Source organism: Frieseomelitta varia, unplaced genomic scaffold (genome assembly GCF_011392965.1).
Source record: "Frieseomelitta varia isolate USP_RPSP 00005682 unplaced genomic scaffold, Fvar_1.2 scaffold_501, whole genome shotgun sequence".
Taxonomy (NCBI): Eukaryota; Metazoa; Arthropoda; class Insecta; order Hymenoptera; family Apidae; genus Frieseomelitta; species Frieseomelitta varia.
In genome coordinates, this window is record NW_025110259.1 from 400,177 (window position 1) to 424,331 (window position 24,155).

The window sequence follows — 24,155 nt, forward strand, 5'->3', positions numbered from 1 at the left end:
TAGATCCCCGGTTTTTAGAATTTTTAATAAGAACACGGGGCTCCTTATAACGCGTCCGTTAAATTCAGCATTTCCTCCAAAGCGATTGTTCCCGCGGTCGATTTTGTGAAGTGAATCTTGCGTGTCGTTTAAGCGTAAAGTAATTAAAAGTTTTCACGTTGTTCAACGTATACGTTATAATTTAACCTGAAACATAAATAATCTCTTTTTATTGTTTTACGTTATCAATTGTCACAAAATACTTGTGGCGTGAAAAAACGTAATGAACACAGCATGAAAGCCGCGAGGAAAAATCGTAATTTCTCAGCGTATTTATTCAAGAACGAGACGAGTAATTGTTGAAGGACAGCCATAATTTTCTTAATTGGAAACCACCGACACTTGGTTTCACTTACTTGTTTCCAACGATGTAGAACGAAAGCGATAAAGGAAGAAACTTTGTTACGAAATTCTCCAACTTCGAATCGAAGAAGTTAATAAGGCGACCACGTAAGTGGAATTGTGATATTGATTGGTGGGGATTCTTTTGTTTGAAAACATAGCTCTCGAGAGATGTTTTTATAAAATTTCGTATTAGAGACATAACGACGAGTTTGTTGTATCGCGAGTCTAACCAATTATTATTTGTTACGAATTACAACGAATAATAGAGATTTCTTTTGATAGTTTGAAAAATTTCATAAATCACTTTGATTTGACTGAAATTTTTATGGAACTATTGTAGATTGAATTTTGAATTTGGTATACAATTTTTTATTCTGATTCAATCATTTATAGATTGAAAAATTAATAGTGGAGCTTTTTGTATGCGAACTTCCATTGTTTGAACAGAATATTTGATGGATGCTTTTTTTTGCTCTTTTTTCAATTGTTACAAGAATGAGACAAGGTTTTATGAAAACATAGAAGAGATTATACTTAATTTCGTGATAAATTAATTTTTCTGGTTTGAAGAAAAATGTGAAAAAATTCTTGATCTGAAAAAATTTTTTTAAAGATTTTCTGAAATTTTTTTTATTTTTATTAAATGATAAGCAAGATACGCATAATTTAATTAGCAAAAAGAATACCTTTCAGAAATGCCTTTTGTTTCCAGATACATTCTTCTGAACGAAGTTTATTTCGAGATTGCGTTTCTTTTCACACGTCTGCTACATCTTCTTTTTAAGTAAGCTAATTTAAGTTTTCACAAGATTATTTTGTAGTGTGTCTCCTTTGTTACAAGATAAAATACGAGATGGGATAATGGAAGAAAGAAACCCAGTTTCTGTGTCTCTTTAATTAATTCTGTTCTTTGCTTCTTAGAAACGGGACGTTGTCACAGTAAATGATTTATACCCTCGACGCATTATTTGATTTAATGTTAGTTAATGTATTTTAATTAAGCTGTAAATTCAAAATGTTTCAGAAATATCGGCAGTAAAAATATTTCAGAAAATACGATAATGGATTAAAAGTTTGGATATACTAATTCCTCTACACTTTTTTGTGTAATTTTATCGTTACAGAAATATACAAATAATTTCTCTTCAACTGTTTATTCTACTGGATTCTGTCTGTTGTTTATTAGTTTCAAGAATCTAAATGTCCAACTCTGAAATTAGAAATTTTAATTTGTTAAGACACAAAATAATCGGTCACGACAGAAAAATTGAAGGACATATATTCGCGAGAAGAAAGGTGGTTGTCTGCAAAAAAGAAAATCAAAATCAATCTTAAAAGCACAAAATTCGATAAATAAGTTTAGTAAATAAAAAATTGAACAATATTTCATATCTAATACGCATTTGAGACTTTTTATTGGCCATATGAAATGTCTATAAAAGAATAACATATTATCAGTCATATGCATTTCTTTATAAGTGCATGAATATTTAATTTTGAATATTTCTGAATATTTGTTGCAATGCGTTGATCTTCTCGTGATAATTAGCGATATTTACAACTTTCAATATTTGTGTTGCAAATTAATGTAACACTGTCATGATGAAGTAGGATTTTCAATCAAATTCACTATGTTTCGTTTATTTTACGAATGTTACAAATAGTAGCCTAATAGCCTTTTTGATACTTGCGCAACTGAACTCCTATTTTGTTTTTCATTTCTTTAAACGAAAGTTTTTCCAAGCTTATGTCCAATCTATCTGATCTGAATTTGATACTGACATAAATAGAATCTAAAGTAAAACTGAACCAATCACAATTGATCATTTTTTTCTGAATCAATTTTTACTGAAAACTCCAACACGTTGTACAAAGAATAGTCGAGCTAATTCGATGTACCAGAACCGCGTTTTTAAGCATAATCTGGGCTAACAAACCCTCTATTAAGAAATTATTCCAATTTTTCTACTTATTAGGTTGTTACGTATTCTACGCTCCTCTCTTCGTATGGACTTTCTCAACATCTCACGTTCCACTTTCGTATCGATCTTAAACTCGTTGTACGACCAATAAAAAATTCAAATACTCTTCCAATTTCCAATAGAGCCGTTCATTCTAGCTCTGCTGATTTTCGCCTTCTCGAGGGATCTTCTTCTTGAGTCTTTTTCCGAACGACAGCCAAACAATTCGACCGACAATAACCAAACATCATTATCCTTCAACACAACCGGAAGGAATTCATGATTGGAGGTCCCATCCGAGCCTCGTAAATCCAACAAATCTTTCCTCCATCGTGATCCAATCTTGCAGTGAAACGCGAGGGAATGCAGTGTACACGATCGTGCTATTTCCTTTCTGGTAAATGTACCGTTTTATAGTTTGTCCAAAGATTTTCGTACACTATTTCAACGATTTTATCGACGACATTTCACGTTGGATATCAGATAACGAATATCTCTAAAATGTAAAACAACAGTACCGAATGTAGTGAAGAAGAAAAAGTTGAAATTTTTTATGCTACTACTTTTAGTTATCTGTTTGTATGTAACTTAATTTATATAATAGTAAAGTAATTTATATAATAATAAAATACAAATAGTATGGAACTATGAATATTTTCTTTATGATCTTAAATCTGTTGAAGGTTATTATTTATTTTTTGCCTTTTTGAGAAAATTGGGTTATATAAAGGCATCCATAACTGATAGCAGAATTTATTAATACATATTCATAGATACTTATTTACTATGAAAATGGAGAGGAAAATATTAAAAAATAGAATGTCAAAAAAGAAATTTGCCGTTTAAAATTAACATTAAAACGTAAAATAAACTAATGTGTATTTATGGGCTCTTCTTATATTAAATTCATCCATAGAATTTTGATTCAGAATTATCTTCCTTGTCAGCTTGCTCTGTTTCAGAATCTTTATAAAGTGATTTTGTTTTTGACGAATCTGGTTTTTTCTTCTTTGTTTTAAGAAATCTTCTTTGAATATCAGTAGACGATAGTTACACTTAAAGAAAGATGTAAATTAATACGAGAATAATTCAGTAATATTTCATTTAGATAATAATAGGATCAATTGACGATACTGATATTGAGCTTCCTTTGTCAATGATTATGAAAAGTCACAACAAGAAACATACTTAATGGTACATTACTGAAATGATTGTGTCCAGGCAATTGAAAATATAGTCTTTTTTTAAAAATACTGTGAAGTTTCATATTACACGTTATTACTCTATTTATTACTATATAAACATGATTATTTTATATACAGTGACTGACAGTGCCATTTATACCGTCTTTCTATTATTGAAAATTATGTTAATTTTCAATGGTTCGCATCTTTTTAAACATTTTAAAATATATATCGTTGTTTACTAATTAATTACACACGATTATTTTTTTCTTAACTATTATTTTTATCGTTATGTGTAACGTTATTTACTAATTCAAACTCAATTAAACTCAATTATTTTAACACACTTTATCATCACAATTTTAACATTTATTTATCATGAAATTTGGAAAACAATCATCCAAAGTAATGAAAAGTGTACGAATATTTCTATGACTCGTTGTAAAACACCAATGAGCGTTTCCCGCAGATAAGACAGCTAAAGTTTCACTCGGTCGAACCAATTGACAACGCCGACGAGGCGTTAAAGCTCGAAACACCGAAAATAAGTAAAGAAAAATCGGCAACACGCGACGCGGAAAAACTCGCGTGCCCGTATCGCGCGAAATTACTGGTTTTGCTTGGCCCGTCTCGCGTCTGAATGGAAGCTGACAGCACTTGGTGGCTAACGTGCACTCAACTACTTAATAATGTAACAGTCAACCAACCACTATGCGCCCATTATGCTCCTATGCACGTTGCGCAAGAAGCAAGAGGCAACACAGCCGTGGCGGTCGTGATGTAGGATTCGCGTCCTGTATCGCGCTCTCGTTCATTGTGTCTGTGACCTGCGGGAAAACACGACGGATTCTCCAGCACATCCCCTGTTAGCTTCTTTGGCCGGTTCTTGCGCATGTTCTACTTGTTTTCGTTTAAGTCGACGAAGGGCCAAAACGTGGAGAGAGGGAGGGAGGGATGCTGTCGATGTTTGCTCCCCTTTTCCCCAGTTACTTTTAATCCTCTGAGTAAATAGGTGGAAGCCTGTTGTTGTTGCACGCTCGAAAGTTACTCGCTGACAGTAGCTGCCTATTAGTAGCGGCAGTTAGCAAGCAGCAGCAGCAGCGTTCGAGGCGTTTCTATTTTCTCCGCGCCGAGGAGTTCGTTTCGAGCTACGTGTCAACTGTCGCGAGTTGCTCTGGAGAGTATTTCTCGCAAATGGATACTGTTCTGAGAGTTACCGTCCGAGAGAATCGCACAACTGTCTGAAAGTCGACGTATCGCGACCTGCTCGCAAATCGACACAATATTATACTGCTCTCGGAGAGTTGCTCTCAGAATTCGGAAACCTGAGAGTGCTCTTGTGCCGGCAGAATAATGAATAATAAAAGGCGTGGCCGAAAAGTGGAATTATTGAACTAATTTCTTTTAATTTAAATTAAATTATTTATTTAAATTTAATTTAATTTAAATTGTTATATATTATACATTATGGTTATGTTATATAATTAAACATCATATATTATATTATTATATTATAATATTATATAAATTAAATTAATAATATTAAATAATTATTAATTTAAATTATTATATAATAATATAATAATTTAAATATTATAAATATAAATATTATGTGATATTCTATAATATTTATTTGTATTAAATATTATATGGTAATTTAAATTATTGAACTCTTCTTTTCATGTTGATTTTTCTTTTTTCTTAAAATATTATGGGCAACTATGGGCACGCACATTTTTTACACCTCCATGATAGCGATGTCACTGTTCACACTCGTACATATTTCGAACACCACAGTGAGTAGGACCAGAGACAATGAACTCTTAAATGGACGGTTTTGAGTGTTCTATCGGATAGTAAGCTCTCGGAGAGTATTTCGGTCTCTCTCGGTGAATGAAAATTGTCAAAGCTGCTCTCAAACGGACACAACGTTTGAGAATAGTCTCGAGAGTAACTCTCGCGAGAAACTCTCAAATGGAGACGTAGCTTTACGCTTCTTTCTCGTCTTGTCGCGAGAGGAAAAACAAGAGTTGAAACGAGACAGTTCTTCGAATGTGCGCATGTATGTCACTCCCTTCTCTCGAAGCTTCCAATTCTCTGTCACCGAAATACGATCGACGGAGGTTGCTGGATGATTGATCCACTGTCGGGACTGATACCATCCGGATAAATCTCTCAATAATCGCTGTTATTCTTCCGATCGTGCACTCGAACGGTAATTGTTGCTTTTTCAAAATGTCACGGCTGAATTGTCGAGGTTGTTGGCTGCGCGATGGTTCACGCTGTCTGTGTTACAGATTAATGTAGCACAGCCTCGTTAAAATAGGGTTAAGAACCCTAGTCTGTTTAGTATATCTTTATATTTTTCAGTTCACATACGTCGACTTTCATGATTGACTCGAGGAGTGTTCTTTTATAGCAAAGTCGAAAGTTAGTTGTAGTTAATTTGATTCGATTTCCTTCTAAATTGCCAAAAACTTTCGGTACATCGTCCACCGGAATGAGAAGTTTATAGTAATACGTATTAGTATTTTTATGTAAATGTCATTCGGGAAGAGATTTAATAAATTTGATTGTGATTCATTAAGTCGTTGAATTATTACATGTGTCTCTTGTTTACGAAAATCGCCAAATTGTTAAGTAAAGTGACCTGAAAATTTGGAAGAAAATGTTATTCTTTAATCAATGGACATGTTTTTTAGAAATAGTTTAAGAAAAGTTGTGGATTACTTCGTCGTGTAATTTTCACCTTTTAATTCATGATTATCACTCTCAAACTTTTGTATTTTTAGATTTAAAAATTTGAACGTATATGTATATAACAAAGTGTAAATGCATGCGTATTTTAATTAATATATTTTTAAATTTTAGTGTCATAATAAAATAAAATTGCAGGTTTGTTCAGTTTGTCTTCATAAATTTCTGAAAAATGTGCTCATTTATATGCATAAATAGTTTTTTTTAACAATTGCAGAGTTATATATATCTATTTTTTTATATTATTTATTTTCTTTATATTTTCAAATAGTTCTATATTTTCAATTTACTTTTACACGAGGGATTATCTTTTATTTCATTATCTTAGCAAATGTCGATTAGATATTATAAGATTGTAGGATGTATTGGAAAAGTTATTTAATGCATTTCATCAAATTGTTACTTCCAAACACAAGAGAACCGCTTACTCGTGAATTTTTCCCCCAAAAGAATCAATACTAGAATAGAATATTGAATCGCAATTTTCCATGCAGCCGCGGCTACAGCGAAACAATTGTGACTCGTTTGAATGTCTGTATCCGGGACAATTAAATAAGAATTTACATATTAAAAAGGTGTTTGTGCCCTGCGAGTATTGCTTCAATTCGTTCGAACTCTTACCTTTCTTTTCCGCGTTACTATCGCCGTTTTCTCGACTGAATTTCTTTCGAATTTGTTTGGAACGAATACGTTCGACTTATGCGCGAGAAGATTTCAAAGAGGGCGATGCTGTTTCATAAATGGAGAAATCGTTAGCAAAGATTCGGGTGAACTGCTCATCTGATTAGAGCAAAAATTGAATCAAAATGAATAACTAACATAAACAGTTCCTTTGGTTTCGTCAGCACTGAACAATTTTTTGAATAAATTGTCTTTTACGCTAACAAACTGTACTACGAACTTGTATCTCTCCATTTGGACGATTGATGATCATAAAGTGTCGAAATGAGCTGACATTAAATATCTTTTTATAAACGGTTGTACCTTCAACATTTTAGAAAATGTACAATTCTTTTGTATATATCTCTACAGTGTATTTATAATTTATAATTTGTGTCAATTGGTATACAGTGAAAGAGAAATTTACACTTACACGTATATGTACGAAAGTTATGTGTTTCAACTAATTACTTAGAATAAAAATATATTCACAATTTCATTTTCGAAGAGACAATTAATTATTGCAGTGAAATGTCGTCAAAAGACATTTTTACATTTTGCTCGTGTACCTTTAATTATAAAAACGGAAGGAAAACAAACGTAGATGTTATGTATTCTTTTCAAAGTGCGTTTTGTCTTGATGTTGTTAATTGTTTCATACTATTTTTTAATTAAAATCGGACATCTCAATTTACTATTTCAGGAAATACGTCAAATTTGACTTTAAAATCCGCAAATCACAGAATAACAAAGTAAACAAAGTATTTATTGTTTTATTAATAATCAAATTTACCAAATGCTCTTTTCGTTTGTTAGCTAATTTTTTTGTGCGGGCATTTTAATGTGTAAAGAATTGCAATATAAAACGTGCGTTTATTATGAAATAATGGAATAAAAATGTGGTAAATAGATATCGGCAATAAATAAAGTTATATCTGCACGAAAATAATGACTTGGTAACGTATTAAATATTTTAAATAAGAAAAAATTTTATAAGCCCACACAATCAATCATTAATATTAATTCTTTGAAATATATGAGTACCTACATATTAGCTATGTCAAGTGTATTGATAATAACTATTTAAGTATAAAGTGTGTGTTTGCTACAAAATAACGGAGCAAAGCAAAATCAATACATATTCGCAATAAACAGGCAGCTGTACATGGAAAAATGTTGAAGACAGTAAATTCTATCCGTAATAAAATAAAGAAGCCCATAAAATTAGCGTCAGTGTGTAGTCCAAAATTTGGGTCAAAATCAGCGTTGCTTCAGATAGAATATTGGTATCGATGGCAATAAAAATTTGACAAATAAAGGAGAGCGCATCTTTGAATATCTTGGAACAGTCCCGTACCGATCATTCTAACGAGGACCATTCGTGACGGTGAATGGATCTGGCCCGCTACGTGTTTCAAACGATAAACTTTACGACCGAAATAATAAAATTTCCTCGTATACGGCGATCGATTATATCGACGCGGTGAATGGATGAAAGGATGTATTCTTAAGGAAGTAGCAACGCGATCGTGTAAGAATGGCGCGAGATGATCCGTTGAAAATAATTGAAAGGAAGTAGAGAAACGGACTGTTACACGTGATTTATGATTCTGCAATGGAAAAGATTCTTTGTACGAGGCTGCGTGAAGAATGAATCGCCCGCTTGAAATTTATACGCTTCGAGCATGATTCTTGTATTCCGAGTTTCTTAGAACGCGATCTTTTGTACGTATCCGTTGATCCTGGCGGATCTCGGCTGTAATTACAAAGCATTGTGATAATTGTTTTCAGAAAGAAATTTCTATTGAATTAAATTTCCAGTTTCTGTTAAATTGAATTGAAAATTTTGATAGTGACAATTTTGTAAATTTCATCTAGTTTCATGTTCGATTAAACAAATTTTGCGCTTTTCTGATTTTCTTTTTCTAAACAGGACACATCTTTAACTCATAATGATATAAATGTTTCAATTTCTCTGAATTTCATGAAACTGTATTCATAACTGGATTCATCATAATCGAGAAAATATTAAGCGAATTCTTGGAATTGCTTTTTATAATTCCATTCACATTAAAAAATAAGAGTTGATAATATGGGTTGATTAAAAACAATTGGCAATGAAATGTTGGTCCGTAATTAATCACTAAAGTACCTTTCGTTCTTCGGTTATTTTCTTTTGCATTATTATTTTTGAATCTTCCTTATTACAGTATTCAGTAATATTCAGAGTTTGTTTCGGAAAATCTTTGATGTTCTTTCCAATAATTTCAGTAATTTCATAATCATTTTTGTGAGTTTCAGCTTGATATGTATATGCTACGTGTAATTACTATTCGTATTTTTACAATTTCTTTGTATTTAAAATCGCAATTAGCATGCTAGATTATACGCAACGCTATAAACGATAAAGTGAACTCGAAATGACAAACTAAAATATACAATTAAAAGTACAAAGTTTCACTCCAAATTTAGTAATGATGAAAATGAAGTTTATTCAAAAGTCTGATTGAGTTCTATCCATTCAATAAAAATGAATGTCATTTTATAACACGGGTCTCAAATAAAATTTTTACCGTGGCGATTCGATTCGCATCGAGTCTTTTACAGAACGGAAATTAAATTAAAAATATTTCTCGCAAAACAAAATTCACCATTCTTCCTTCTTCCGTCATTATTAATTAACTGTTTGATGGCGAATTTCCCTCAAATTAGCCTCTGGATAGAATTAATAGTTTATTCGATTACCGGCCGGTTTGTCTAATATTCAATGATGAATAAACACGGGTGTACCCGCGTGTTTAATATTCCAACGTTCCTCGGCTACCTTTTTCCCTCGATAGTCGTACACGCCGGCCGGGAAATTATAAAGCCCGCTTGAAATTTTCATTCGGCGCAGCTGCGCCATTTTTTATTACGGCCGAAATTTAAATGCGTTTATGTCGAGTCAACAGAGTACGCGGGGGTAAACATTTCCCATCGTCGTTTCCACGGAAATCTCGTCGTAAAAGGTTGCCGGCTCGTGTTTTTTTTTTTTTTTTTTTCCCCTGAATTAACATATCACCCAATCGATATCCATTCCATTCGTGCTTTACCGCCTCTCTTCGCGTCTTCTCTCTGTACGTGACGTGTACACGACACCAGTGAGAGGGAGGTGTAACAACGGAAAGAAAAAAAAAAAAAAGAATGAAAATATATCGAAAACACTTTGTGCTGGAAGAGCATCGACATACCGGGAGGGGGGAGGAGGGGTCGACGGCGATTTAATTGCGATCCATTAAGCGTGTACGATCCTCGAGCTCTCAAAAAGAGTAATAAACGTCATTGTTGATTGACGCGGACGAATCGTCGACGACACTGCCGTGTCACGTGTCGGACGGTTGTGTTTCGTCGCGCGTGTGTATCGGTATCGCGAATTGTTTCTCTCGAAACCTATTTCTCTCTCTCTCTCTCTCTCTCTCTCTCTCTCTCTCTCTCTCTCTCACTCTCTCTCTGCCCTCGTGCGACACACGCACCCGCGTGTATGTTGTTCGTTGCTGAGGTAGCGATGGTGAAGTGCGAACAGGGCGGGGGCGGGAGGAAAAAATGCGTCGAACCTGGCCAGAAGCGGGGAAAATAAAGCACGTGTGAACGATACGCGTAGCATAAAATTCGCAACCGCGTATGGCGAATGTAAATCGCGGAGGATTGGGAGGCGCATGAATTTAACCGGGCAGCATGTAAATTTTGAGAGGCGAGCAGCAGCAGCGATCGGTCGCAGTGGGGGCGGCCGAGGGGAATGACAAAGTGTGGACCGGGCGCATGTAAATTTTATTGCAATCAGCTATTGTAAACAGGATTACCGGCGGTGCAACGCGAAAACTATTTGTCCCCTGTCTGGCTAGTCGCGGGCTCTACGAAACTTGCCCGATCCTCGCGTTACTTTGATCGAACAACCAACACCCCCCCGGATTGCTTCGTTCTAGCTTTCGCCTCGATTTCGGCTGTAATCTTGCTCCCCGTTCGCCAAATCGGGGGAGCGTAATACTTTTACGGAGCGACGACTGCAACTCGTGAATAGAAACACCGTGCTTCCTCCACGCGATTAATATTGGGTTGGCCAGTAAGTCCTTCGCGATTTTTTTTCCCCTCCCCCCAAGTACATGATACAAAAATTTCTCACGTTAAACAGCAACTTTGTTCGACGCATCGCATCGTTCGATCATTTTGATCCATTACTCTTCGCCGTCTTTCTGGCATCTTCGAAATTCCGCGCTCGGGAAAGTCCAAGTCTTTTGTGTGGCAGAAAACTGATTCTCAGATCTTTCCTCTTAACCTCTTGCGCTGGTGGCAACTGGTTCGCGGACCATAACGAGTGACCGAACCGTATACAATACACTCGCCGCTTTCGTTTTCTTTTGAACTCGTCGGTATGATCTATCATTGGATAGAAATTATTAAGAGTAAATTTGTCATTTGTTTCGCTTGGGTTACAATTTAAATATACTTGAAACTGAGGAAATGTTGCGTTGAAACAACGATCGAGAAACGAAATTGTACTGACCTTTGACGAAATGACTGGAACGATCTCTGAAATGTAATAAAACTATATCTCGTCAGAGTCATTTTCCAAATAAAAATAAAAAAACAAAAAACGTGGTAGCACGTTTGCTTTGATATAAAAGCCACACATTAAAAGATCACAAACTTGAAACTCCATTGTGTTTCAAAAATTGCCCATCCCGTGCATCCTTTGTCGCGGTCGAGGAAATTAATCGGCATAAAAAAATACCGCGTGCAACGTCAAAAAAAAAGCGTTTATACAAAAATTCCTCCCTCCCCCCTTCCCCCCGCGAACAGCTTTTATACGCCGCATTCGGCCGCTTTAAACCGAATATCACAGACGCGGCTCGATCGATATGAAAACATTAAATACGCGCGCGGTTGATATCGTAAGTTCCGCTATCTTTCGCCAACGCCGCGTGAATTTTCGCTCATCGCGTGGCGCTAGTTTTTTGTTTTCTCTTTTTTTTTTTTTTTTTTTTTTTAATTTCAATCCATCGCGCGAAAATGCTTCTCGATTTTCGTTATATTTTAATTACCAATTGTCGGGCGGGGACCCCACACCGGTTGAACACACCGTGGAAAGCTGGATAAGATCAGCAGCGTCGATTTCAAACCAGCGATTTCGAAAATCTGTCGGCTATAAATTCGAGATACTTGCGTATAAATCGTTTTCGAGCTGTCGGACGCGCGCGAATTTTATTACAATCGCGATCCATTGGACGCGCCCCCTTCCACTCTAATTTTTTTTTTTTTTCATCCCCCTTTCGTCTGAGGGACAGCAAACGAAGGAGAGAAGGAGCACGCTGCCGCCGGTCCAGGGGGCAATCGATGAAATCCTATTACGTTTAAAATTCACGAACGTTTAACCACCCCTGCTGCGCGCAATTTGCATATCTGCCTTAACGGCCATCTTTTCGGTCCCTCGGAATTGCAATAAGTGCACGATAGTTGCACCGCAGTTGGCCGCCTGTGAAGTTGCTACGGTGACCTAAGAATAACGGGTTAAACGGCAAACGTCTCTTTGTTTCGTCTTTTTGTTTTCTTTTTTTCTTTCTTCCTTTCGGGTCAGGGAATTTTTACGATCGACTTTTAAAGTAAATTTCTCCTCGGTAAGAGTTCTCGCTCGGCTCGAGAGGCTGTTTCAACTTATCACTTCTTGGAAATGAAATCCCTTTTCGCTCTTGCCTTCGAATTTGCCCGCCGACAAACGCGAAAAGAGTCGATTAGTCTGATAATCTCTGATTCTGGATCAAATGTTGTTTGAACGACTCGATCTAAAAGTCGATTCGTACGTGTGTACTTGTTAGATTGTTGTTGACGAGGAAGTAACTAATGAAGCAGTTTTAAAAATAGTTTATGAATAGTTATTTCTCTAAAGTAACATTGACTCTCAGCGACTGATGTCGTTCAGAACAACAGTTTGACGTTGGATTACTTCATTCTGGAATTTTTTTTATTTCATTGAGTTTTATTCCTAGAACTTTCCTACTTTTTAGACACATCATGTATATCCACGTAATTAAAATTTACTTTAAACGGAGCCGAGAGTTTTCCGCGAGAGCTGTCCGGCGCAGAGTCGAGCGCTCCTCGTACACTTTCGTCTCTTTCGGCGGGGAGGAAACCTTGTCGGCGCCGCGCATTAGCTCGTTAACTCGTCCTTAATTCGCGATTTCAAGCAGATCGCCCGCTGACCGGGAAGGAAACGATTATAAAGTCGTGAAAGCGGGGATGGAATTCTTACATTGGCTGGCCAACCTAGAGAGAAAGAACAAACGGACGAGAGAGAGTTAATTTTCCACGCGGAAACGCGCGGAATAACGAGAGCCAGTCACAATTAAACGGAATTTCGATGTTTCGCGGAAACTAGGTTGACCCCGGGTTAACAGTTCTTGATTACCTTCGATCGGCTAAATATTTGTCGCATCCGCGCGTTGTTCGCTGTCCGAATGTGAATTTAGTATGTCTGTTGCGTGCGCTCTCGCGATAGAAGGCTGTAGAAAGTGGAAGAAAATAAATAAATAAATAAATAAGAACGAAAGAAAAAGTCGCAGAAAATTAAGGACAAAGGAAAAACTCAAGTTTCCCCCCTTGCTGGAGGAAATCACGGAATGAAAGGAAGTCGTAGGCACAATGGGGCGAACGCGGAGAGAAGGAGGCGTATCGCAGCGTCGAAATTCGTGTACGGTCGCGTTTTTTTACTCGCTTCTTCTTCTTCTTCTTCTTTTTTTTTCCATCTCCCCTTTCGGAAAAGTCGCGGAATCTTTTAGTTCTGGCAACATCAAGGGGGCGGAGACAGCATTTATACGCGTAGACAGCAAGGTTCGCCCGTTCAAAGCGCAATAAGGCAAGCGAACCATGTAATCGACTATCTGGCAGTAAATCCTCTGTGGCGAATGTACACGGTCGGTTCTCTGTGCTCTCGGTATCGAGCCTCGGTTACCGCCGAATTCCGACTCTGTTATACTCCTCTCTCTGTTATGCCCGGCGATTACCAGCCGTGCTGTCATCGCGTATGCTGCCGGCTTGATTCACGTTCGAAACGAATTTTCGAGCGATGCGGTTCTTAACCTTTTGCGCTGGAATGACGTGCCACGCACGTCGAGAATTTCTTTTTGTCCCAAAGTTGCAACATTTCCTCAGTTTCAAGTATATTTAGGGTATAACCCAGGCAAAGGAAATACTTCGCAATAATTTCTATCCGGTGATATACCGACGAGTTCAAAAAAGAAAGAAAGCGACGAGTTATTGTACATATGGTTTGGTCACTCGTTATGGTCCGCAAACCAGTTGCCAGCGCAAGGGGTTAACCCTAAAAGATAAAAGAATCTTTACGCGTCTTATTTTGAAATTTCATTAACACTCTTGTAGAGTCAGAAACGACTGTTACCACGTTGTTGTCACAATTTGAAACCAATTTGGTTTCAAATTTTAATTATAACATATTTATTGTAAACATAACTTTTAAATGAATTTTTGATGAACATAGCCATCTTGAGCATTAGAAAATATTAGCTCCACTGAATGTTTAGGATACTTTTGTTTGGTTTGTACTTTGTAATATTTTGTATGTTCTCTTTCAGAATTGTTACAAATTTAAACAACCTAATCATGATAATTGAACGTCGTGATAGTATTAATGAAATTTTTTAGTGTTTCACATAATGCAGTTAATATATTCATAAAAGATGTCGATAGAATATCTTTTCATATTATTTTAAACAAAATTTGACTTGTACTATTTTTCAAAAGAGAAAAGAAAGAAAAAAAAAGGAGAAGGAAGAAATATTTTTTTCTGTTTATTAATATTCTATAATCTAGCAATTTGAAATATGTTAAATTATTAATCTCTCACTAAAAGATCTTTTCGCTGAACTGTACATTACACTTTCAATTTTTTAGAAAAGAAAATAGTTTAAAGAACTAATTATTTGACTATACATATATATCGATACTTCGCACCACGTACTGCTTCTCCAACATAGCATTGAAAAACAAGCAGGTTTTGTTGGAGTAACAACAACACCGATTGTTGCCGAACGTGTTTTAACATTTAGTGGTCATCTGAAATTTGATTTGCTATTGCATCCGTTGGACTTCGTGTGTTTATTGCTACTGCGTGTTTGGTTACGAAGTCTGGAATTTGTGGAGAGAGATGATTCCAGAATAGAGAGCAATTGACACGTTGATTAAATAATAACATCCAGACCGTTATATTTCTAGCACTTAATATAACTGGTAATTTGACTTGAATAATTAATTGAAAATGTTTATTATTTATTACAATTTATTATAATAGTTAATTGTCAGTTTCTAACAATCCCGTAATAAATTGACAGAAATATTATTTTACTCTTCAATGAAAACTGTTTCAAATTTCTAACCTGAGAGAGTAGACTTTGATTGGATTTTCTTTTTTACGCGAAAAATTTATGTTTGCGTACCACCGTGATAGTTTTGTTTTTTGTAAAGTGGAAATATTTAGTGTTTCGTAATTACTGCAGTTACGTTAAGGAACAAAAAAAAACACGACAAAATGAGCAACACGCAATTGCAGTTCGTTTTCCAAATTGAAAAATCGTTGAAGAAGAATTTTCTACGCGCTGCACATCTTGCATTAACTTTGTTAAACGGCTGCTGTAGCCGAAGTATCGCGTTTCCCTCTGTACATAAAGTTATTAAATTTAGCTAAGCAAATATTTTGATAAATATCGGTCTGGGGAAGGAAATTAAACAATTTTCAAGCAGCCATCTCTGGTAGCGAACTTTCTTTGCGGAGGAAAATTGTTACATTTAAGAGAAAAAAGTCGTTTCCCTCGAAGGTTCGCAGGTAAATAGAAACGTTTAACGTAAATACGAGCATGTAACGGAGACTTCATAGATTTCACTGAAATGAGCTTGACAAAGAACGAGACGGTGGAAACAGTTTTATATTAAATTATAACTTTCTCCATAACTTGAATTAACTGAAATAACTCGTTTGAACAAATTCTAGCACTAAAATCGAATTTTCCGCATGTGAGCATGCGTTTCGCTTACTGTTGTTACATTTCATGCAGATTAAGTGATTGCACATTAAAGCAAATGAGTCTTCAACTTCTTAACGTTTAAGGAACGAAATATATACAGTTGTTCAAGTATCCGAATATTTATAATATGGGAATAAATATAATATAATATACAATACAATGAAGACGATGTGTAATAATATAATATTTGTATTATAATGCTATAGTTAGTGTTATTGATATTATATTGTATTATTTTTATTTGTTAATGAACATTTGTAGAAATAAATATATAATGTATTATGTAAAACATTTTGAAATTTTAGTAATAATGTGACGTGCAAATTGCAACAGCTATTATTACATGCGATAGTTTTGTTATTTCTCCAATCTTTGAAAATAGAAATTTTTAAAACTAACTTTCTAATAAAAATTTTTAAACTTAAATTTTAAACTATACCATCGTTCAAAAAAGTATTTGATTACTTATAGGAATATTTTTATACGTATTTTGTAAAATATTTTATTAATAGTTTTATTGACACTAAAAGCTGAGTATCATGATTATATTGATCAAGTTTGAAACAAATCTGAAAAGATAATACACAAAATAATAAACAAAATTTACAAGATATTTGTATATAATAAATAATTTATATATATTGATATACATATATTAATGTAATTTAAATCTATTGAGATTATTAAAAGATTTATATCGTAGATATCAGGCATCGTCTTTGAAGGATTAAGTTTAATTAAGAAAAATTTTTACATATTCTTTCCATGGTCCGAAGAATGTATTTGCGATTTATGTAAATATGCAATATCAGGCATTTATTTCGAATATTTTGTTATATCAGCTTATTATTTCGTTTTTCGATGTACATATAACGTAACTAATCGTATTATTCTTTTTTTCTGTTTTAGGTAAGTGACAAGTATCAAAGATTACTGTCCTACGAAACACGCACACGTGTAAGTAACTTGCAAGTTTCTGATAATCCAGTATCTCGCGAATGTTTGATTGAATTATTTGATACGAACGAAAAATCATCGAATCCCAATAGTTGTATAAACTATTTTTTTTTATTTCTCGACAAGCTCATGTCAAATAGACATTTGTTGTAGCAGTGGATATTAATAATTGACTGACTTGACACATTTTTGATCTTTATGAAATATACTCACATGAAATTAATTTAATTCAATTTCTACATCCTTAACCTAAATTTAAACGATATAATCGTGATAATTTGGTTTCACTTACATGTGTCGATAAACTGTTAAAATGTTTTTAGAATGATAGACTAAAAATTCAGAAAATCCCTACAAGAAGGGAACGCTTAGGCAAGCAACGTGCGCAAACGAATTAAATGCTAAACTTCCGCGTTCGTACTTCGATGTTTATGTGTGTGTAGGCAAGCATCGCGAAGGCATCGCGCAGAAACGCAAATTTATTATTGCGCTGCGTAGAAAGAGATCCGGTTGTTAGGCAAAGCTCGTTAACTCGCAATTTCGGGGGAAAATTAGTTGAGTAGTTCGTCCCGTCGAGTTTTCCGTACACACAATTTTAGTATACTGCGTGCATCTCGTTTAACGTGATTCGTTTGCTCGTAGTGGTGAAAAAAAATGCTTGACGTGTGGCGTAGCCACGTGAAAATTGTTGTTGCATTCTTCGAGGGGAATATTTTTGTTCGCGACGAAAGTCGAGTCGGCGTGATTGGATCGTTAACAGGCTCACCAGAGGCAGAGTGATTTTACGAAATTCCTCTTTGATAACGAAGGAACGGGAATTTCTTCATCGATCGTTTCATTAAGTTTACTGCACGGTAAAATTCATAACTGAATCTTTCGCGCGCGTAATAATTTTCAAAGCAAGGTGACTCAAGATATTTGCGACTGTGGATTAACAAACGATTTGTCTCTGTTAATTTTATGAAACGAAGAGAGATGGGGGGGGGGGGGAACATGCTGTTTTTGTCTAGTTATTATCGAGAAGCATCGTGATAGACATATTACAAATTATAGCTCAAAGCTGATCGTACGACTGTAACCTCTTACGCTCCTAACGCTGGAAAATTGGAATTTCTTTGTCCCAGAATTGCAATGTTTTCTCAGTTTTAATTATATTTAAGTATAATTAAGTAGGCAAAACAAATGATAAATTTATTACTTTTCAATAATTTCTATCCGGTGATATCACACCGACGAGTTCAAAAAGAGAGCGACGAATTATTGTATACGGTTTGGTCACTCGTTATGGTCCGCAGTCAGCGTTTCGTAAACTGTTGTTCAGCTTCGAAGTGAAACAGTCCGACGAAAATTTTTAACATCGGATAACATGTACTTGTCCTATGACGACACGGAATGCAGAAATCTCGAAACTAACCTTGGGATATAATGAAAACTCTGTTATGATACCAGGACAATTTTGGAACAGAACTAAATCCGAGAACTAGTGATAAAAGTTGGTCGTTTCGACCATTTTAGTGATTCCAGGGTTAACTGTTCTATTAACGGTTCCCGACGAGAAGAAAACGTGTAATTCCGAGAAAATCGTAAATCCTCCTGTCGAGTGTCTGATTGGCACTCTGCAGTGGAAAGTTGTAATACCAGTTAGCCGATTGCCTAGCCTGGTGAAATTTCCCTGGAAGGTTGTAATTTATTCCGTCTTAACACGGACCATTAGATATTGCCAAGGCGTGTATGCACATATCCGGCGCATAAAACTCGGCATCGGAATTGATGGGGCCAATACGAGGAAGGAGCGTGGGCGGAGCGGACTAATTTATTAAATCCGGTTAGAGAACGTAACTGCGCGTGATAACACGGGTACCGGGACGTAGAATTCGCTCGTCGCTACGCGAATTCCAAGGAAGAACCGGAGCCTTGTCTCGTTGAATGAATGGAAAGTTAAAAATGCGCTTCCTATGGAACGAGCAGTGCAGTTTTTAACATGTTGACCGTGTCTCGCACGATTTATTAATTTCTCGAACACCGTGGTGCCCGAATATTAATGAAAGTCAATGCACGTACGGAGAATCTAATAGAACTGTTAAATACGTATCTGCATGCGTACGTGGGGGAGTGACGTAAGTCCATAATTAAAAGAAAATGAGCTTATTATAGGAATATAATTATATTGTAATATTATAATGTTGTATAGTAATGGTTCATTGATTTATACTATAATATGTTATTATGGAAATATTAAAAATTTCTCGTTTTATATTATATTTTTATGTTTTGTATTACAGAAGAAAATGAGCTTATTATAGGAATATAATTATATTGTAATATTATAATGTTGTATAGTAAGGGTTCATTGATTTATACTATAATATGTTATTATGGAAATATTAAAAATTTCTCGTTTTATATTATATTTTTATATTTTGTATTATAGAAGAAAATGAGCTTATTATAGGAATATAATTATATTGTAATATTATAATGTTTTCGATACAATATTTCAGTCGCGATTCTTTTCAATCAGTTTGTATTATTAAATTCTATTTTTTAATATTAGATCTCTGTCTGTAAGAAGGAATTTATTAGGTATTTGTTTAATATGTTTTCGTTCCACTTAGTTTTATTGTGCGAAATTAACATAAATTGACATAAACATCACGATAAACAAACATTTGATTTTTAATAGATTAAATAGAATCGGTTGAATAAAGCATTAAATAAAATTGAAAATGCGTATTGTGTTTTAATCAGAAGCTTTTATAATCACAGAATGAAAAATTGACAAGTACAAATCAATATTCGGCTTGGTTCGGTTTTATTTCAATTCTTGAAAATATAAATGCAATATGCATATGGAAATTGTGAAATAAGCAAATACGAAGTCCCTAATTCCAGATACTGTTATTAAATCGTCGGTTTTCGTGCATTTAAAGAAGAAATTTAAAATTGCAAAAATATATATATATATAATACGCAAAGATCACATTTGCAAATAAATCCAAAATGTGTATTACTCATTGTTATTATAATAAAACAATCGTCTGTCAGCGTAAAAATCGGCAATCTGATTATCACGTCAGAGAAATTGACAAAACAAGCAACGAGTTAATTCGTCTTCCACGGGTTAACAGGTTGATCACCGATGCTGATATTTTTACGCTGGGTCATTAATCAAAGCAGTGCTGAACGGCGGAGAAAAAGTTAGGCTATTTTCTATGGAATTATGGATACAATAGCCGTGAATATTTCATCCGCCGGTTTTTCAAGAACGTTTAATTCCGGATAATATATGGCCCGAAAGAACGTGTTATTATTCTCGGAAGCGTGGTTCAATGCGCGATCGATTGAATCCGATTACGCGACAGGGGTTCTGTTGCGTGTTCGGGCAGAAAAAACTACTCAGTTTCGATGACGGAACGAAAATATCGAGCGTGTGTTTTTAGAAGAGAGAGCCTGATGAAGCTTAATCGACGAAATTTTCGCCCGATCGAACGGCCGGAAACGGTGGAAAGATTTAAAGTAGCTGGAACAACAGCTCCTGTTGTTTATGGAAATAATAGAAATAGATACGTTTGTATTTAGTCTGTCCTGAAATTTATAGCTTGTAGTCTCGTTTAATTGGCGAAACGAAATTAGACGAAGATGTTTTTTAATTAAACGAGTCGCCGGAAAAGGCGTTTCTCGTTACGGAAAATTCGATTACGCCGCGAGTTGCTATGCAGATTCATTTTTGCGAGAACGAGATCTCATTAAGCTCCAAAGTAGCGGATATGAGCGAAAGTGCTTTTTTTTTTTTTTGGTTGCAGCAATTGGCCATTTCGTTCTCGGCAAAATATTTCGCTTTCTTTAGAATTAGAGTATTTTCTGGTCTTACATTAATGTTCATTATCTATATTCTATTGAATTCGATTTAATGTTACTGAAGTAATTAGGTGTTGTGATTTGTTACAATTGTCTAAGATGTAAAATAGTGAAACATTATATAGAATGTCATGTAATTGTTGGCAATTCTTTATAAAAAGAGAAAGAGCGACGTTTCTTCATTTAAAACATAATAGCGATTGTATATAATTTATACTGATTAATCATTTATTTAAAGAACCAGTTTTAAATTTCAAGTTCAAATTCAAATCCCATAAAAACTTTAATTTTCTTTTTAATTGATATCATAATTCGTTTTTCTATAAAAGAAGGGCATTGTTACGAGTAATTTTTTTATAGTGAAAGAAGAGGCAGTGTCAACGTCAAAATAAAGTATCAGAAATAATAAAGTAATAAAATTTTAATATATCAGATGTTATAAATTATTACATATATTAAGTATATTACAATATTATGTATTAAATTATTATATCATAAAGTAAAATGTTAATTGTAATTGTAGAACATAGAATGCAAAACAATTCAATGGCTAGATATGTCTTCTTCAAAATATCTTCATTCTTGTGTCTCTATTTTCTATTGATATCATAGAATCCACATCTGCTTTCATTGGATCATAAATAATCTGAAGTTTGACATAAATTTTAATTACCTCACTTAAGATATTTATTCTCAATTTATATAAATATTGCATATTTTATGTAATTAATAGTCTTTATAAGTATGAAGTAAAGTATTTTAGTTAGAGTATGATTAAATAACTTGGTCCACAATTATGAGTTCACGAGTATGCAGATGCTTGTTAATCTCAAAAGAATATTTTCTAATTGAAAATATACTTGGAAATTTTTCAATTTCAGGTGAAACTTACTTTTCCAAATTTTATATTTATGAATAGTGATTGTTGTTAACGTTCAGACATCACGATATTGAAATAATTATTACTTTATATATTTATTATTGAATTAATTGTTTCTTTTTATATATTGAAGTACTTATTATAGTTAGTAAAAAGACATGAATTTTATTTAAAATTCATAATTCTTTTGTACAAGAATAAAAAGAAAGAATAAGAAGGATCTATTTTTACTTCAAATATATATGTATACGTTTCTAGTTATTATGTTTCTCGCTTTTTATACAAAAAAGACCATCATTTTATTAATTTGCAATTAATTACAAATTAATATAATATAATTAATTCAATTCAACACCATTATAAACAAACAAATGGAACAATAATTTTTCCAAACACTGCGATCAACATTAATAATTATTTCGCTATTTATAAGTGGCAGAATATATTGAATACGCAATTTAGTACACACTACGTTACTTTTTTTTAGCAGAGAGTAATCCCTTCGTGTAAAAACTAATGAAAGTATATTAATGTCGAGGTATTTATTGACCAATTTCTACTTGTCCTTTAACTAGAGATCACAGTGTTTCAATGGTACATCGTATGCAGATGATATCGAGGAAGCAATTCGCGATATTTGCCGGAATTGGCTCACAATGCTCGAATAAGCACTGATGCACTGCGCTCAATCGAAATGGATTTTCATTTAGCGATCTGATATTTAAAAAGAGAGAGAGAGAGAGAGAGAGAGAGAGAGAGAGAGAGAGAGAGAGAGAGAGAGAGAGAGAGAGAAATGAATGTTCACGCGACGCGAGTACCGGTCGCGAAATATTCGCATGATTTTGTTGGAAATACGTAGTCGTGGTGTATGACGATAAATCGATATTTTTGTCAGGTGGTAATCACGTTTTATATGTTTTTCACAGCACATGCGCAATCGTTAGCCCGATCTTTAACGCGGATGCAAACGTTTAGCACGAAAATTATAAGACGTTGCTACGTATCCTACTGTTGAAACTCGGTTGTGTATTGTTTGCCCTGTAACGTGTATCTCTCTCTCTCTCTCTCTCTCTCCATCTCGTAACATTGTCAGCTTTCAAGATGCTTGACGTGTCGATCGTGATCCTCGACGCTTACAACGCGACACGCGATGTTAGACACGACTGGCATCTACTTCGACACCTTGCATCATGCCCGATTGTTCCGAATCCCTCATGCAGCTAACCAAACAGCCTGCCAATTGATACACGCGGCGCGATCGAAACGACTAAACTTGCAAGAATCTTGTTAATTAATCAATCTAAATTTGGCCTCCGTCTCCTAAGTTGCTACGCCTATCTTCAGTCTTTTCTTCCATGACTCAGATGCTTTTTAAAAATTAATTTCTACTGAGCTCCGATTTCATTCTTTGGAAAAGAGAAAGCCAGAAAAGATCGCACGAGAGCTCTCGATTCGATAAAGAGGATCGGTTTTCATCAAACATCAAGCAAGAGAGAAAAAGATCCACGTTTCTGATAAATTATTCTCAATACGCATCGAGATATTCATACCTCGTTGGGGAGGAATAATATGGGGAGGGTTTTAAATATGAGGTGATGTATTTACGTCAGTTTTGTTCATGTGTATATGAATAATTAGATTCGTTCCAGACACCATTATCGAAGATCAATGTATTAAAGCGGATATTTAGAAAATTTATTAAATTTTTTTTTAAATTTATTGAATTTTTTTAAATTTATTATTTTTTACGTTCGTTGTGTTTGACTTATTTTTTTTCTTTTTTTGAATAAATGTATTTGTATTTTATGAATTATATTTTGAAAATTACAATTTTATAAACTTTTGCTGCAGTCATCCTGAAACCTCCGGCGATATGTGTTTCGAGAATAATGAAACTTTTGTGTGAAATGAGAGTCAGTCTGTCGCTAGTATAGTGCTTCTACAATATTCATGAGTTTTTCGGTATATTTACAGATAAATTTATTGACTCGTAAATACTGTTGTGGAATATTTAATTACTTAAAATTTCTATCTACTTCGAATTTTATTTCTATTTCTAATTTTACATATTAGAGTCGTTCTCTTGACAACAATGTGTCTTTATTAATTTGACAGTATATAAAAAAACTGATGGAAATACGTTACAATACAATCACAGAATATTTGTAAGTATAATCACGGAATTACGTTTATTTGAATCAAATTTTAGTCGATTAATGAAGTCTTAGCCAATTAAATGAACTCCCACTAATTGTATCCACTTATTTAACCCGAACTGCTATTATACGAATGGAAAATCGCTATTAGAAGAGAATCAGTGGATGATATAAACCTCAATTATATAAACTAATTTGTCTTCAATATGTATACTTAAAAACAATAGAACTATTTAACGAATTTATAAACTGCTTGGGACAATATATGAGGCAATTGTTTTTACGTGGCA

The 24,155-nt window shown here is 34.4% G+C and overlaps 1 protein-coding gene across 1 annotated transcript in view; it reads left to right on the forward strand.

Annotated features, from left to right (window-relative positions):
- Nucleotides 1-17,124, forward strand: part of LOC122533179 — a 338,341-nt gene extending 321,217 nt beyond the window's left edge. Inside the window, exon 3 of the mRNA XM_043662621.1 lies at nucleotides 16,924-17,124. Coding sequence (XP_043518556.1) covers nucleotides 16,924-17,124 — 201 coding nt within the window. The remainder of the gene's footprint in view (nucleotides 1-16,923) is intronic.
- The last annotated feature ends 7,031 nt before the right edge of the window (nucleotides 17,125-24,155 follow it).